The 15,000-nt window shown below is 39.3% G+C and overlaps 2 protein-coding genes and 1 long non-coding RNA gene across 8 annotated transcripts in view; 1 reads left to right on the forward strand and 2 right to left on the reverse strand.

Annotated features, from left to right (window-relative positions):
- Nucleotides 1–1,993, reverse strand: part of LOC137984891 (solute carrier family 49 member 4 homolog) — a 7,283-nt gene extending 5,290 nt beyond the window's left edge. The window contains exon 1 of the mRNA XM_068832232.1: nucleotides 1,508–1,993. Coding sequence (XP_068688333.1) covers nucleotides 1,508–1,811 — 304 coding nt within the window. The 5' untranslated portion in view covers nucleotides 1,812–1,993. The remainder of the gene's footprint in view (nucleotides 1–1,507) is intronic.
- Nucleotides 1,994–4,035: 2,042 nt separating this feature from the next.
- The window catches only part of LOC137984949 (uncharacterized), a 12,699-nt gene continuing 1,734 nt past the window's right edge, over nucleotides 4,036–15,000 (reverse strand). Inside the window, exons 3-4 of one of the 2 annotated variants that reach the window (XR_011119209.1) lie at nucleotides 8,363–8,563; nucleotides 4,036–5,561 (exon numbers count right to left, since the gene is read on the reverse strand). This is a non-coding gene — a long non-coding RNA (uncharacterized lncRNA). The remainder of the gene's footprint in view (nucleotides 5,562–8,362; nucleotides 8,564–15,000) is intronic. The other variant, XR_011119208.1, reaches the window with a different exon arrangement.
- Nucleotides 12,433–15,000, forward strand: part of LOC137984909 (uncharacterized) — a 26,600-nt gene continuing 24,032 nt past the window's right edge. Inside the window, exon 1 of one of the 5 annotated variants that reach the window (XM_068832269.1) lies at nucleotides 12,433–12,556. The gene's annotated coding sequence lies outside the window, so the exon portion shown is untranslated. Of the gene's footprint in view, nucleotides 12,557–12,854; nucleotides 12,955–15,000 lie in introns of those variants that run through there. The other 4 variants (XM_068832256.1, XM_068832278.1, XM_068832262.1 and 1 more) reach the window with 4 other exon arrangements.

Below are 15,000 nucleotides of genomic sequence, written 5' to 3' on the forward strand. Positions count from 1 at the left end.
ACCCAGGGTAAGGCGTAAGTTTGGGAAATTACTTTTGAAGGGATTCTCGACATTTCGTGGCCATTGAATTTAAAATTTATCTCTTGGGAAACACTAGGCATGAGTTTAGCTTTTCCGACCCCAAAAAGACATAATTTTCGGGACGGGACAGTTGCAATTTGCAATTATTTTAATGACGATATAGACATTGTTATCAAACTCTGTGAATAGATATATTATCAGCTGTTTAGCTGTTTGGGCAAAACGAAAAAGGCATGAATTAAATTAGTCTCCTTCGCAGCCGTTTTTTGGATGTCACGCGTGACGTAAAGAACGGCTGCGAACGAGACTAGAACTCAGACGGTGCTGAATGCAGTATGCGTTCATAATATGCATTATGCATTCTCGGTCTTAAGAATTGAATACTACCCAGGGTGTCAGCCGAGGCCCATAGAGTATTTTAAAATGTGATAAAATGATGTTTATATCGATTGGTCACCAGGGGAAAGCTTCACAAAAAGGCGATTGGGATTTTACATCAACGCACTCTCGGGGGTGTAAACAACGGATTGTAGTAAGATCAGGTGGATTGCTCGTGACAAAATATGTCAAGGGCCTATTGTTCGAATTCTTCGCTGTTGTGAGAGCCGACAAGTGTTTGGGTTTCTGAAGGGTTGAGTTTAAGCGGGTTACAAAAACATGGGTACTTATTTGTTACAAAGCCACCTGTATGTGGTAGTTAGTTAATTATGAGTTATCTTAAATCAGTTTCATGTAAATGGTAGATTCTGAACAGCGCTCTTCGATTCCTGGCTCGTTTCCCTAATATGGTACATTTTATTATATTTTTAATTAACAAGTTTGAATATTACATATACACAATCACTGGGTGGGGAAGCCCCGAATGAATGAACAAGTTGTATCGTGCGTCAGTTTTTCGAAGTGGATTGGGAGCGAGTTGACCCAAGTGCATGTTAACTCAAAAAACAAGAGGTTGCATATGGAAAATATATTTCATTTCTAAAAATGAAGAAAAAACTTTACCTTCTCCACTTACAATAATCAGGTAACTAATTTTCCATGTCCCGTATCGTTTCGTGATTTTTCAATGATTCAAGAAATGACCCACAGACTTCGTTGATTGCATTTTAGGAGTGCAAATAAGATCAAATAACAAAGCCTTTTAACGTCCCTTCAATATTTCAGAAACATTTTTCAGTTTCTAATTTGATAGAAAGTCGAAGCGTTTAGCTGGTCTCCATGATTTGCATGCAGCCAAATGCTTTTTTTCAATTTTTGCAAAGTAAACCTGCGGTGTTTGCGCTGTGAATGCAATGCTGACACTGTTATGCAATGGCGGTACCTATGATTATCACATGACGTCACGCAATAACAGCCCACGCAAAACCGTTTTCAGTAGAAAAACAAAAAAGGCCGGGTATGAACGTAACCACAAGATCCTGAGAAATACAAGGGCATGCTTGCAGTATCTAAGCTCTTTTTTTTCATGTAAATATGAAATTCTCACCTTTGGAGTCCATCAACCACGAAACCGGCACAAATATAATTATGAATACAATAGGCGACCATGCGACTAATAAGGTAATAGTTGTATCACTCCAACCAAATACAACCTGTGAGGTTCCCTGGATTGGACTCCATGTGTTCCATTTCAAACCATTCAGGGCAGAGCAAAAGAAGAACACCAACATGATGTACCATCTGCGCTTATAAACTTTGAAGTCCCCTTGATGGATAGCGCCTACAGATCCGTATTGATAAGAGGAATCGGGTGCAATCAAAACTTTCGTCTTCTCTCCGGGTGAGCCCATAATTCTCGATCAGTTGCAGGTTTGGAGTAAGCAAGTCTGTTGTAGCTGCTCGAACCGCCGGTGTTTTATTTACTTCGGATCACATGGTTAAGTTAGATTTAACATAGAAAGTCGACACTATACAGCCAATGAAAGTTCAACAAGAGGTACGACCCTACCCCTGTTTATAAGGAGTCGCTGATCGGAGGCCTGGCTACGTCAACAGGTTGTTGCATGCTTCACATTCTCCGTTTATAAACGGATATGGATGACACATTCGGAGAGTGGAGGGGAGAGGGGGGTTAATCGTTAGACTACGGGCAATCCCTCTTTGGCCGCTTAGTTAGTTGGTTTCGCGCGGCCACTTTTTTTCGTGACTGTATTCTCGTGCTCGACTAAGTAAGCGGCGAAAGAAAGAGTGCTCGTATTCGAGTAAATCGTGCGATGCACCAACATCCTCTCCAGGGAAGGGGGAGGGGGGCGGGGGGGGGGGGGGGGAGAGTACCGATACTTTCCGGATCGCTTCACTAAAACAGGAATTAATCAGGTCATGTTAATCCTCTTCGCTTTTAAGCGACTTAGTCTTAAAGGTCTGCGATTGTTTTTGCTTGGCGATGAGAAAACAATAGACCGTCGCAAATAACTTGGATCACGACATCACATGACAGATTATTTTTAGAATTGGCATCTGTAAGAAGCATCGTCTTAGTACAATACCTGTCATTTATTGCAGACTCATTGCTGGTCAAATAAGCAGCACCGAGCGGAGTGATGACGTTTCTTTTTTGTTAAGAGTGTTTTGTTTTGAATCATTGCAGCTTTTGTGCCTGTGTAAAAAAACACCTGCGCGCGTAATAAAAGCAACCAGTTAATTCTCATTTGTTTTAGAAAACATTTACACTAGTTTCCATTTAAAATCTTATGCATTTCTCAACACATGCTTGTTTTTATCGCCGTCTTTTATCTATGAAAAGTCATACTTTTTACTGGAGAGGGCATCATTTGCCATTGACTTAATTTTATCTAGTTTTCAAGTTTAATGTACGTTTTCCATTTCAGTTTAGTCATGCTCTTTCTGAATATTACTGGCTCTAGTCTCTGACCACAGCGCTTCGCTGTTTTTATTAGTTATCTTGATATTGATAATATTCAGATTTAGTCAAGCCTAAAGCGGAGCTCGCGGGTTATTTATTCTTACAATAAGTTAACCTGATTTGAGCCTGCGATCCAATCGAATCCTAGTAACTGGTCAACGGTTAACTAAAAAAATACAGCTGACCACGATGAGCGAAATTCATGATCAATAACAGGACACGCATGAAAAATTGACATCAATTTGTTAACTTTGCGTGGAAATGTGTTGCATTTGTTTGTGTTGTGTGTTTTTGTGGAAATGTTTTTGTTTTCATTATTTGACATTTTGAGTTCTACACGGATACCAATCTAAAAAAAGGATTAGATCGACCATCTCAGTATTGTTTGAAGTGAAGCGCTTAACCCTTTGGCTACTAGAGATTTGGCCGCAAAACACGTTTTGAAGCTAGTTGAGGGTTTTTTTGGTCACTGTCGTGCTGTTTAAGAGCTAAATCTCCCTACAAACCCGTTTCCAGGTTGTACACTCCGCGGCCTTTTCAGCCAGGTGCAAAATAAGCGCTTGCAAAGTTTGGGCATGCGCAGAAAGCAAAATTTCTCCTTCCCTCTCTTTTCGCTTTCCTTCCCTCATTTTTTTTTCAACTTGCTGGGCATTTGGTAGGCTTTATTTTGGTGGGAAGAGTTTCTGAGAAACCTTTCATCATCTTAGAATTAGGTGCTCAGAAAGGTAGGTGGCTAATGGAGCAAGCTTCTCATGGAGATTTTCAGGTCAGTGTTACATGGTTTTTTTGGCCGTTTCTCCAGTTTCCTTGACTGAATTGTGCTAATTCTGGTATAGTTTGAAAGATCTCTTCTCCCTGCACAAGTTAGTGGACAAAGCTGTTCCTGACCGTTAACAGTGATGGCGTCACAAGGGGTAGATGGGACCGTGGATAAAGCTGGACGTATTTTGCCAGATAGTAAGGGACCGGTCATTATTTAGCGGGGGGGAGGGAGGGAGTGAGTGCTACTATGTTTGGGGGGAGGGCCTCACTTTGGGGAGGGCCAATTTTTTAAAAACGCCTTTGAGGGGAGGGCTACCATTTTTTTAGCTCAAGTATTTACCTCAAGTCATCAAACTCAGAATTCTCTTTGTTTCAGCCAACTGTATCTGTTTTAATATGTAATTACACATGTAAACATGGAGCACTGTTTTACAAAAAGTCTCTATAAAGCATATCTGTTTCCTAAAACACATAACTGATTTTTTTCCTAGTGCAAAGTTCTTACAATTTTAAAACAGAATATGAGAGAAAGTCATCAGTTAACAGCACAGATAGAAACATTTAAACATGTACACTGTCACCAAAAGATAACGACGTTGTTGTCAGTTTTTTCGGAGCATTTTCTTGCCTATTAAACATTTTGATATCAAAGGCGGTTTAAAAACAAAGGATACAGTCAGGCTAAAGCCTGAAGAAAAGAAAAGAAAACCAAGCAAAAGGAACCAGGAAAAACGCAAATATTCGAAATTTAGTCTGAAAGATGATCGAGGTATGGCATGGACTCTGAGGAATTATTCCAATATGGACCATAATCTTCAATATCTGACGAAGATGCCTCTCCTGGTTTGTGCAGTACAGAAACGCTGCAGACATCATCATCACTTTCGTCTTGTTCCTCACTCTAGGCAACATCATCATCATCTTCATCATCCTTGTTCTTATCGTCGACGTGGGAGGAATTAGTTGCTTCACCTCTTTCCTTGCCTAGTAAGCCTGCAAGGTAGTCCTTCGCGTCACTGCTTAGCTGAGATGTGACATTTTGGGATACCAATAATTTGGCCCATTTCTTTTCTCTTTGTTTTAAATTTAAGACGATATCTTTTTGTATGTCACCCTTTTCGCAAAGAGAGTCCGTATCTAAGCCAGGGGCGATCTTTTGCAAAACCGCTGACGTCCTCTGAGAGGTACGAACAGCCTTACGTTTTGCAGCGCGGTGTTTATTCTGTTTTTTTCGAACGAAATTTCCTCTTTAAGGGTGCAAAATCAACCTGAAAGATATTTGAGGCCTTTGCTCCGAGCTCAGTGAGCTTGGATTTAGTCGTAGCTAGCTTGGTCTTGAGCTCGATCAGCACAGAAATGACATCCTCGTTGAACCTGTGGGACGTTCTTCGGCCAGTTTTAATTTTTCCATTGGAGAGAACTGCTGATTCTAGATCTATCTTAACTTTTTCCTCAATTTGTTGCAAAGATTTTTCCGCCTCTTCGATTCGATTTAAGTTCATTTTTATAACGGCGTTATCCTGAGGTTTTAATGTGTGGTTCTTCCTCAGTAAGTAACCTGCAGTGGATGGGTTCTTTGCATTATCCAGTTGTTGAATTTTGGCCTTCAGGCTCTCAGCTTCTTGGTGGACCGTGTACTGGCGCCTTGATGCCTAGTGGAATTCTTCAGAAAACTTTTTTTTTGACATAGCTAAGAAAGTGACATTTTCAAAAAAAAAAGATTCATATACTCGGTTGTAAAAGTGATTCATTAGTGTTCTTGGATTTGGAATCCATCCAAGTGCCTTGTCACGCCGTATCTACGGTTCAGATGAAGAGCTTTTTTCTCTACCAGGCTTGACTTGCTCATTGACATTGCAATCATTTTGTTGTCGGTAGGATCTAAGGAGCCTTTCTGCCTCAAAGATGCTCATCCCTTGAGAGTAAAAAAGTAAGAAATGTTATATAACGCCCAAGAATGTAGAAAAGTCCACTTCCGGTTAATGTGCCTTATAATGGAGGCATGTACAGAGGCAAAAATATTATGGTAATTCCCTCTCCCCGGAAAAAAAAAAATTGGGGAGAATAGGGGATGCCTGTACACAGGATATACCTGTTTGGTAATATACGAAATCTTGTAATTCTTAAAGTAAAACAGATGAAGTATAAAAAGAGACAGAAATAAAGATCTACAGGAAACCATAATCGTCATAATCTGTTTGATCATTTCCACACATGCTGACATAAATAATTTCCATACCTAATGCTTCCTTTCTTCAAAGAGAAGTTCTCTTTGAAGAAAGGAAGCATCGACATGTTTTAGGTGTTTCACTTTCTTTAGCCCTTTGCTCAAACATATTTCTTCGTTCTCCTCCAGATCTGCCTCTTTTAAAACGGTTATGATGGAAGATTCGTTCACGTGGCTGATGCCATTGTGTGACACCGAAATAGGAAGACCGACTGAGAGTACGTGACCCTATAGCGTTATGTAGGGGACAGCGGTATAGACAGCTTTATATTACTGTACATTCCATTTTGTTTCTGTCTTTTCTTCATCACTTGCGACGACACGCCGGATCAATGGATGAGTCAATTTGTCAGAAAAACGGGTCGGACAAAACTGCTAAAAAAACAGAAGAAAATCTCGCTCATCCCATTCATCGAACCTCAGTTGGTCAATGAGAGTGTGCGATCGTCATTGCAATCCTGTTCAATGCAAGACAACAGAACAAAATTAGAGGGATTGCTCTCGGTCACGGCCAACAAAAATGGCCAAAAAGGAAACGTTATCCATGGTTTGCTGTTTGTACTGAATCAACTCCTTTTTTCAAACAATGTCGGGAAAGCCATTGGTTATCTGAAATTTGACACCGCTTATGACATGTATTGTGGCTTCTTTGATGTTCCTCCGAAAGCTGTGACATTTCGGGATAACCTTTTGCACTCTCCGCATGGCCTATGCGTTTTGATTGTTGTAACATTGGCTCAAAAAAAAGAGGTGAGTTTGATAAATCTTTCATGAAACTTTATGTCTGCGGTTAAGTCTATGAATTATATTTCTACTCAGCGTTTAATAAAAATGTAGTGATGGCCAAGATATAAACCGATTCGTCACACTTTAGTATAACGCACTTTCATTCACAAACCCGCCATGCTTCTCGACTTCTGTATATTATGTAGCAATCACCAAATGTCTCTTAAGCTAAACACTACAGTGGGCACAGGGGAACTGTAGGCATAGAGGAAAGAGGAACAGTGGGCACAGAATAACAGTAAGTACAGACGAACAGTGGGAACACTGGACACAGAGGAACAGAATGCACAGTATATAACCGATAAAAGAAGCGTCAAAGAAGCGTTCATTCTTTTGGGAGTGTCCTGGCTATTCTCATTCTGGATTAGGAATAACAGAATACACGGAATATCAATTCGCAAAAGAACGCTATAAGAAATGCTGTTAACGAAGGTGACCCGGGAACTATTGCATCTGCGCAAGCACCAGTTGCGTTGGCATGGCGACTGAAAAAGGTTTCGCGAAAGTCTGGAACACGATATGCTGAAATATGGTCATAAGTACTAGTTTGTTGTCGGTTTTCTCGATATTTCGGTTTGCTTCATTTGCTGAAGATGACGAAGAGTTTTTTTGTACTTGTGAGTGCTTTGCGTAGTCCATGACGGCAGCGTAAACATGTTCGGATACAAGGGTTTGTCGAGGAAACCAGTTAATGCCAACGTCATTTCTTTTGGCCAGGCAAGGGCACAAACACAAACACAAACTGATAGCTCGCTAAAGAAGCAAAAGAGAAGTCAAGCACACTCGCATCTACGGTAGACAATTTGGATCGCCATTGCATTCAAATTTTTACAATTTTCAAGCCGTCGGCCGGGCCGGCCGCGTATCATTTCCCACCAAAACTTTCCCAAAAGAACGCACATTCTGCCTATTCCGAGTTAAACGTATTCCGGTCATTTTGTTCATTCTGGTATCGGGAGCAGAATGAACGGAATAGTATTTCGTTCATTCCGAAAACGGAATAGGTCCCAAAAGAACACGAATACCGTCTATTCCGTGTATTCCTATTCCGGAATAGTACCAAAAGAACACGCCCTAAAAAAAACAGTTTTACAGATTAAGTTATTTTGAAGTAGAAATGTGGCTGCAAGCTTCTGTTCTAATCTTCTCTGTAACGAGCAATTTGTTCAGACATTTAGAAGGAACAAAGACTCTGTGTAAGACAGGACTCAGGCTGTTTGTGTCGGAGATGAACTATCCAGTCCGATACTTGTCCCTAGTGGCGTACTACAAGGCAGCATCCTTGGCCCTGTACTGTTCACTGTTTATATAAACGACCTACCGTCCTGTATCCAGTTCTCCAACATCATGATGTACGCGGATGAGACAGTGATCTATCTGCCGTCCACACCCACCTCGGACATTGAAATTAAGTTGAACCTTGATGTAGCTAATTTATCGCAATGGCTTCACTACAATAAACTTGTTCTCAACATGAAGAAGACAGAATTCATGACGTTCGGCACCCGCCAACGACTCGCGAGACAAAAGCGTGATGAAAATGATATAAGCCTAAATGGAAAGTCCATTGAGCATAAGGATACGTTTAAGTACCTGGGTGTTGTTCTTGATGACACCCTTTCCTTCAATGACCATGTGGACCATGTGAGGATGAAGGTATCTAAGATACTCGGTATGTTCTCTAGAATAAGACCTTCACTTACGCTAGAAGCTGCAAATAGACTCTATAAAGCCATGGTCCTCCCGGTTCTAGATTATTGTGATGTTGTGTGGCATGAATGCGGACGAGGAAACAGTGCCAAGATTGAACGACTACAAAGAAGAGCAGCGAGAATCGTCTACTTCAAGGCTGCCTCAAAACTATCAACTGATCAAATTATGACCAAACTGGACTTGGAACCTCTCTATTAAAGAAAACGGACACACATTTTAAGATTTGTTAATGAGTGCATTGCAAATAGAGTTCCTAGATACCTTTTTAATTATTTTAACGTAAGAAACTGTGACCGCCACAAAACTAGAAATAATAATGACCTTATTTTAAATAAACTAAACTTGGAATGCACCAAGCGCGCTTTTTCTACAAAAGTGCAAAAATTTTTAATAATTCCAAGAATCTAAAACTGTTCGAATCTTCCTTTGAATGTAACTATCTTAAATCATTGTTATTATCCGTATTTTAAATCTTTATAAATCTTTGTTTTTTCGTACAGGACCTGCATTGATAGCAGTTTTTCTCTTAGAACTGATGCAGCAATCCTATATAAATATGTATAAATTGTTATTATTATTATTATTATTATTATTACTATTATTATTATTATTATTATTATTATTATTATTATTACGAGGATCGGCCCGTGCATTCTAATTCATCCATTTGCGCATAACCACAATTCCATGCGCCTTTGATCTTGTCGCGACCACAATTCCTTGTGTTTCGAAGAAAAATTCTTTCTCCCGATTAGAGAACTACCTCATTCGTTCGCTTCAGGCTCACTCACTGTGGAAGCAAAATACTTGAGTTTTATCATATACGTGGTATTGACATGCATATGATCGTGAAAGTCGCCGGTAGATAGTCACTATGAACAATATACCTAAGTTCTAGCTTTGTAAGTATTTCCTTCCGTGTACCTCAAGGATGGAGGCTCCTTGGACCAATAGGCCATTTCCGAGTTCATGTCTGCCTCCTCTTCAAAGCGAGTTCAAGTGCGAAGTTTTTGTGATGGTAATTAGTTCTACTTTACATATGAATGAAAACTAATTTTCATAAGAAAAACTTCGCACTTAGACTCGCTTTGAAGAGGAGGCAGACATGAACTCGGAAATGGCCTTTTCCCTTTGATTAACTAATTACTCCTTTCCTAACCTATGACACACTTGCCTGGGGTAATAGATATTTCAACACACTCCATTCTTTCGGTTGCTTAATATTAAGTTTGTCAATCAAGTAACGGACATTTACAAATACAATACCAAAAGTGCGGCAGATAAGTCACAAATTGCGGTTAGTAAACATTCCTATTCAAAATAACTTAAAATCATGTTTCTTAAAGAAATTCTAAGTGTTAAAGATGATCTTCGAAGTAAGTAATAAAATTTGAACAATTTTCTTGTTCAATTAATTCTTTAGACTGCGAGCAGTCTTTTGCTCTAGAATGGTTGAAAGAAACGCGCACGCGTACGTTGAACTTTTAATGGCTGAAACTGCGGGTCGCAAATACCGCGGGCGTTGGTTTAGAGTGAAAAGAGAGACTGCAATGGTTTCATATTGCGTTTTGGAACACTGGAGCTCCGGTGACGGAGCGTTCTTATTGGTCGATCTCGGGAGAAGAGATGACGTCAACTTTGATAAATGTCAATCAACTCTAAATTCGCGGTAATTTGGAGGCCCTTTAAGATGAGAATTTAAAACAAGAAAAGGAGCCGCATTCGTTCTTCTTGAAAAGCAAGATGTTTTGGCTATTCTGCCCACACGTTTCATTAAAAGCTTTATTAATCAAAGTTTTACTGTTGTGAAAAGTTGTGCCAACCGTGATTATTATTATACCGTACCGCAAGGATGTTGCGATTATCGCTAAATCGCAGATATAGTATACACCGATTTACAGGTACTATTTTCCAATTTTATACCACTACGATTTTTACCTATTTTACGAGTAAAAAGCCTCCGATTCTGCCTATTTTACGACTGAAGTGTTCGATTTCCTTTCGATTTCATTTTCCAATTCTGCGATTTCACCTTAACACGCTTTTGAAATTATTCTCCGATTCTACGATTCTTCCGATTCAAAGATGACCAAAATAATCAAGCAACAGTTGGTTTTGCGAAAAGGATTGTTTGTCCACTGTCGCTTCACCAGAAATTAAGGATTAAAGCAGGCATTCCTTGCTTCCATCATCATCTGCGGTAGTCTTAAGACTTTTGATTTCGAACTGTGAAGCGTATGGCGAATTCTGGCGAATTACATTCGCTTGAATCTTCCTTCGGTGACATTAACAAACGCCCGCGGTATTTGCGACCCGCAGTTTCAGCCACTTTGAAGTGTTCGTTCGTTTCAACGATTCAGAGCAAAATAGAGACTGCTCGCAGCGTATTAATTCTTCTCATGATTCATTTATTGCAACAACAAGGATCAAATTGATTTAACTATTCTAGGTTAGTCTCAGATGGCCTCTTTGTGCTTGACGGACGTGTGACACCCATTTCCTTTTGGGTTATAGAGTTATTTTTAAAGGGGACCAACACCATTGTATCTTTTCGTTTTTCTTTTGATCTCTTGAATATGATAAGGATTCAAAGTTACTTTTGTGGCATGAATCTCAAGGCATTCAGATGACAAATTCCAACACGTATTCTGAGCCATTAAGGTCTCGGTAAAGGTAAATTTGGGCGCCTAGCTCAATTTTTTTGTTTTTGTAAATTTTGAATCGGTGGACTGTGGAGTATATTTTCCCGAAAAAAAAATTTGAAAAATTAATTTTTGAAACCACTAAAATCGCTTTTCTTTGATTCCCGCCATAATCTGCGAGCTTAAAAATGATTGACGAATCATGTCAATCAGACCTGAAAGGATTGGGTATCAATTGACAGCCTTCACGCGCGATCTGCTACCTTAGCACGTGACCGAACACTGATTGGCTCAGCACAATCGGGTTTCAAGTAGGGGGCGGAGTTTTTCAGCAGACCGTGAGCTGCACGCGAAATCTTCAAGAGTTTATTTTGACGCGAAAATTACGACTTCTCGGACCTCCTCTCCCGACGGGTTTTAAGTTATCGCTTCCAAATTTTTAGTTCTAATAGATGATTGTACTACCCCAAATACCGTGTGAGGAATTTTTCGTTTTGTCTTCGGAGACTGATTTTATGGCACTGTTTCTGCCCAAATTAAGTATGAGATGAGAGTTTCGACTTTGGTGCGTGATATTTCCTTCAATTCTTGACATATCAAAAATTCCTCAGACGATATTGGAGTGCATAACAAAGTGCGGCTATTTTCGCAATAAAGTGAAGGAGCAGCAGATTCTGCAGCAGACTCGGTCGTTTTGAGTTTGAGGCCTCAAAACTAAAAGGCAATGTTAAATACCGAAAAAGTAAAACTCTATTCAAATAATTCAATCTATCAGCTTTAATAAGATATTTGACCCTGTACAAAAAACCCTGTACAGAGTTTGACCCTGTACAAAAAATAACGGCAAGACAATTTCATTTTTCCACGGACACCTCATTTTCCTTTACCGAGACTTTGATTCAATGGGTGTCAGTGATTAAGAGGTCACTACGGTGTGTCAGCAATATCGACTTTCAACATAAACCGGGTGGAAGAAAGGAAAACAAATCTTGCTTCTTTTTTGCAACAATTGTTGAACGATAATTGCCGATAATTGGCACTTTTATTCGTTGAGTCAACGAAGACTACCCCGCGAGCAGGCTCTCAGTGGTTCGAAGTATATAAAGACATTGATATTGCGGCTTAAAAAGTGGTTTAAAAATCAGGCTTAAAAAATTATGGTTTTTAAAAATCAAAGCTTAAAGTAGTTTTTTTTCGACCAACGAGAAAGAAAACTACAAAACAACTTTCTACTTTCGCGCAAAAATACGTTGCGTGTTGGTACTTTGAATTCTAATTTCCCATCCCACTGTTTGCGATATTATTTGTTGGTGGGATAAATCGTTTATAAGACGTACTTTAAATTCATCGAGTATTATCGAGAGGGTGTACCAGTACAAAAGCCATTAACTCGGAAACACGTGATCTGTCAAAGTAGAAGAATGTTCCGCCCACATCATGATTTAAAGATTCTTGAGACGAAGTTATCAAGTGCTATTAATACTGTAGTTCATTCGTTCACAAACAAAGCACCCATTAAAAATCCCGGAGCAAAGGAGGCAGGTAGGTTTTTATTAAAGGGTAGTATTATGGTTTATCGCACACTTTTTGTTTAGCGATCATGAAAAAAATTCCAACAAACAATTCTTGGTCCAATTCTTGATCCAATGAAAGGAAGAGAAAGTGAATGAATCGCATCTCCTGACTCCGCGCGCACTTGTAAAAGAATAGAAAAAACAAATTCAGTTTCAAAACATGACTCTATTTGATGAAAAACGTGAACGTTGTTTATTACTATAAGTGTGGTCTATACCAGATCTGTCACTGAAGTAGAACTGGAGTGTTCCGCCCACATCATGAATTAAAGACTCTTGAGACGAAGTCGACAAGTGCTATTAATACCGTAGTTCATTCGTTCAAAACCAAAGCCCCCATTGAAAATCCCGGAGCAAAAGAGATAGGTAGGTTTTTAGGTGTTTTGCTTTTAGTAAAGGTTAGTATTATGGTTTAGTGGTTTTATGTTCAGTGATCGTGAAAAAAATTCCAACAAACAATTCTTGGTCCAATTCTTGATCCAATCTAAGGAAGAGAAAGTGAATGAATCGCATCTCCTGGCTCCGCGCACACTTTTAAAAGAATAGAAAAAACGAATTCAGTTTCAAAACATGACTCTATTTGATGAAAAACGTGAACCTTCGTACCAACGTCATTACTATAGGCAACTTTTAGAACGAGTCTGTTATTATTGTGCAAATAAGTGGCGGGGTATTCAGCAGATAAGCTATATTTTTTTCTATTCTTTACTTTTCTGTATGCACTTTTAGTGGAACAATTTTATTCTCACTGATTTTAGTCTTTAAAAATCTACATTTGTGAAAGAGCAATCGTTGTGTTATTGTAATAGGAAGACGTGGCCACTAACTGTGAAACCGCAGCTGACAACAGAGGCTCTTCATGTACCTCGAATCACTGAGAGCCTGCTCGCAGGCTCGTCTTCGTTGCATTAAAGTGCCAATTATCGTTCGACAATCGTTGCAAAAAAAAAAAAGAAACAGGATTTGTTTTTTTATTTTGAAAGTCGATATTGTTGACACACCGTAGTGATCTCTTCACTGACACCCAATCAATTAATGGCTCCCAGTAACTAATGGAATTTGTTACCGCAATGGCTTGAGGTTCATGCCACAAAAGTAACTTTGAATCCTTATCATATTCAATTGATGAAACGAAAAACGAAAAGATACAACGAGTGTTGGTCCCCTTTAAAAATAACTGTATAACCCAAAAGGAAAAGGGTGCCAAAGCAAAGCCTTTTTGCACTTAGAGAGATCCACACGTCAAGCACAAAGAGACTATGTGCAACCGATTTGGAATAGGTTAATTAATTTGATCCTTGTTGCAATAAATAAATCATGGAAAAAATTACTTGCTTAAGAAAATTGTTCAAATTTTAGTATTTACTTCGAAGATCATTTTTAACTCTTAGAATCTATTTAAGAAATTGATATTTTGAATAGGAATGTTTAATAACCGTAATTTGTGACTTATCTGCTGCATTTCTCAGGCTTCTGGTAATGTATTTGTAAATTTCCGTTACTTGAGTGAAAAGTTTAATGTTGAGCAACCGAAGGAATGAAGTGTGTTGAAGTATCTGTTACCCCAGGCAAGTGCGTCATAGGTTAGGAAAGGAGAAATTAGTGAATCAAAGGGAATCGGTCTAAGGGGCTATCCTTGAGGTACATCGCAGGAAATACTTACAAAGCTAGAACTTAGGTATATATTGTTCATAGTGACTATCTACCGGCGACTTTCACTATAGCCTCCCATGTAAAGCAAGTCATATTCATGGCAATACCACGTATATGATAAAACTCAAGTCTTTTGCTGCCGCAACTTCGAGGCAGCTTTCTGATCGGTTATCGGTTTCAGTACAGTATGTTGCCCAATATCCGACCACTTCAGTTTGAAGTGCTATAGTTTTTTTCCTTAGTCGCAAGAGCTGTGAAATTTGCCCCTGAAGCAATATGCTTAGTCTGTAATATGATGAAAACAAGATCAGTTTGCGTTTTTACCGCCGTTTCCGTGGTGAAATATGCATTTCTACAGATAACCATTGCTGCCCAGTATCCGACCAGCGAACCCAATATCCGATCACAGGAATAACGACGCAAATTAAACTCAACTTTCTGCGAGAAAGAGATGTTTTTGTCCCCCTTTACTCTTTCAAAGTACTTTGGCATTAGAATTTGGAAAATACAAATCGACTTACGAACTGAGCATCATGGACAAATTGAGTCAGTTGAGTTAGTTATGCAAAGTGCGGTGTGAAAGCAACACACGGAAAATAATTCCGCTCGGTAAATCAATGAAGAAAGTTCCAATTGAGTTGTATCACAATAACATTACACTGTCAAATGAAACCATGTTGCCTCGCAGTTATGAGCGCAATTTAGTATTGCGTCGAAAGTCTGAAAAATTCAGGACTTCAACGGGGTTGGAACCCTCGA

The sequence above is a fragment of the Montipora foliosa genome, chromosome 2, assembly GCF_036669935.1.
Source record: "Montipora foliosa isolate CH-2021 chromosome 2, ASM3666993v2, whole genome shotgun sequence".
Classification (NCBI taxonomy): domain Eukaryota; kingdom Metazoa; phylum Cnidaria; class Anthozoa; order Scleractinia; family Acroporidae; genus Montipora; species Montipora foliosa.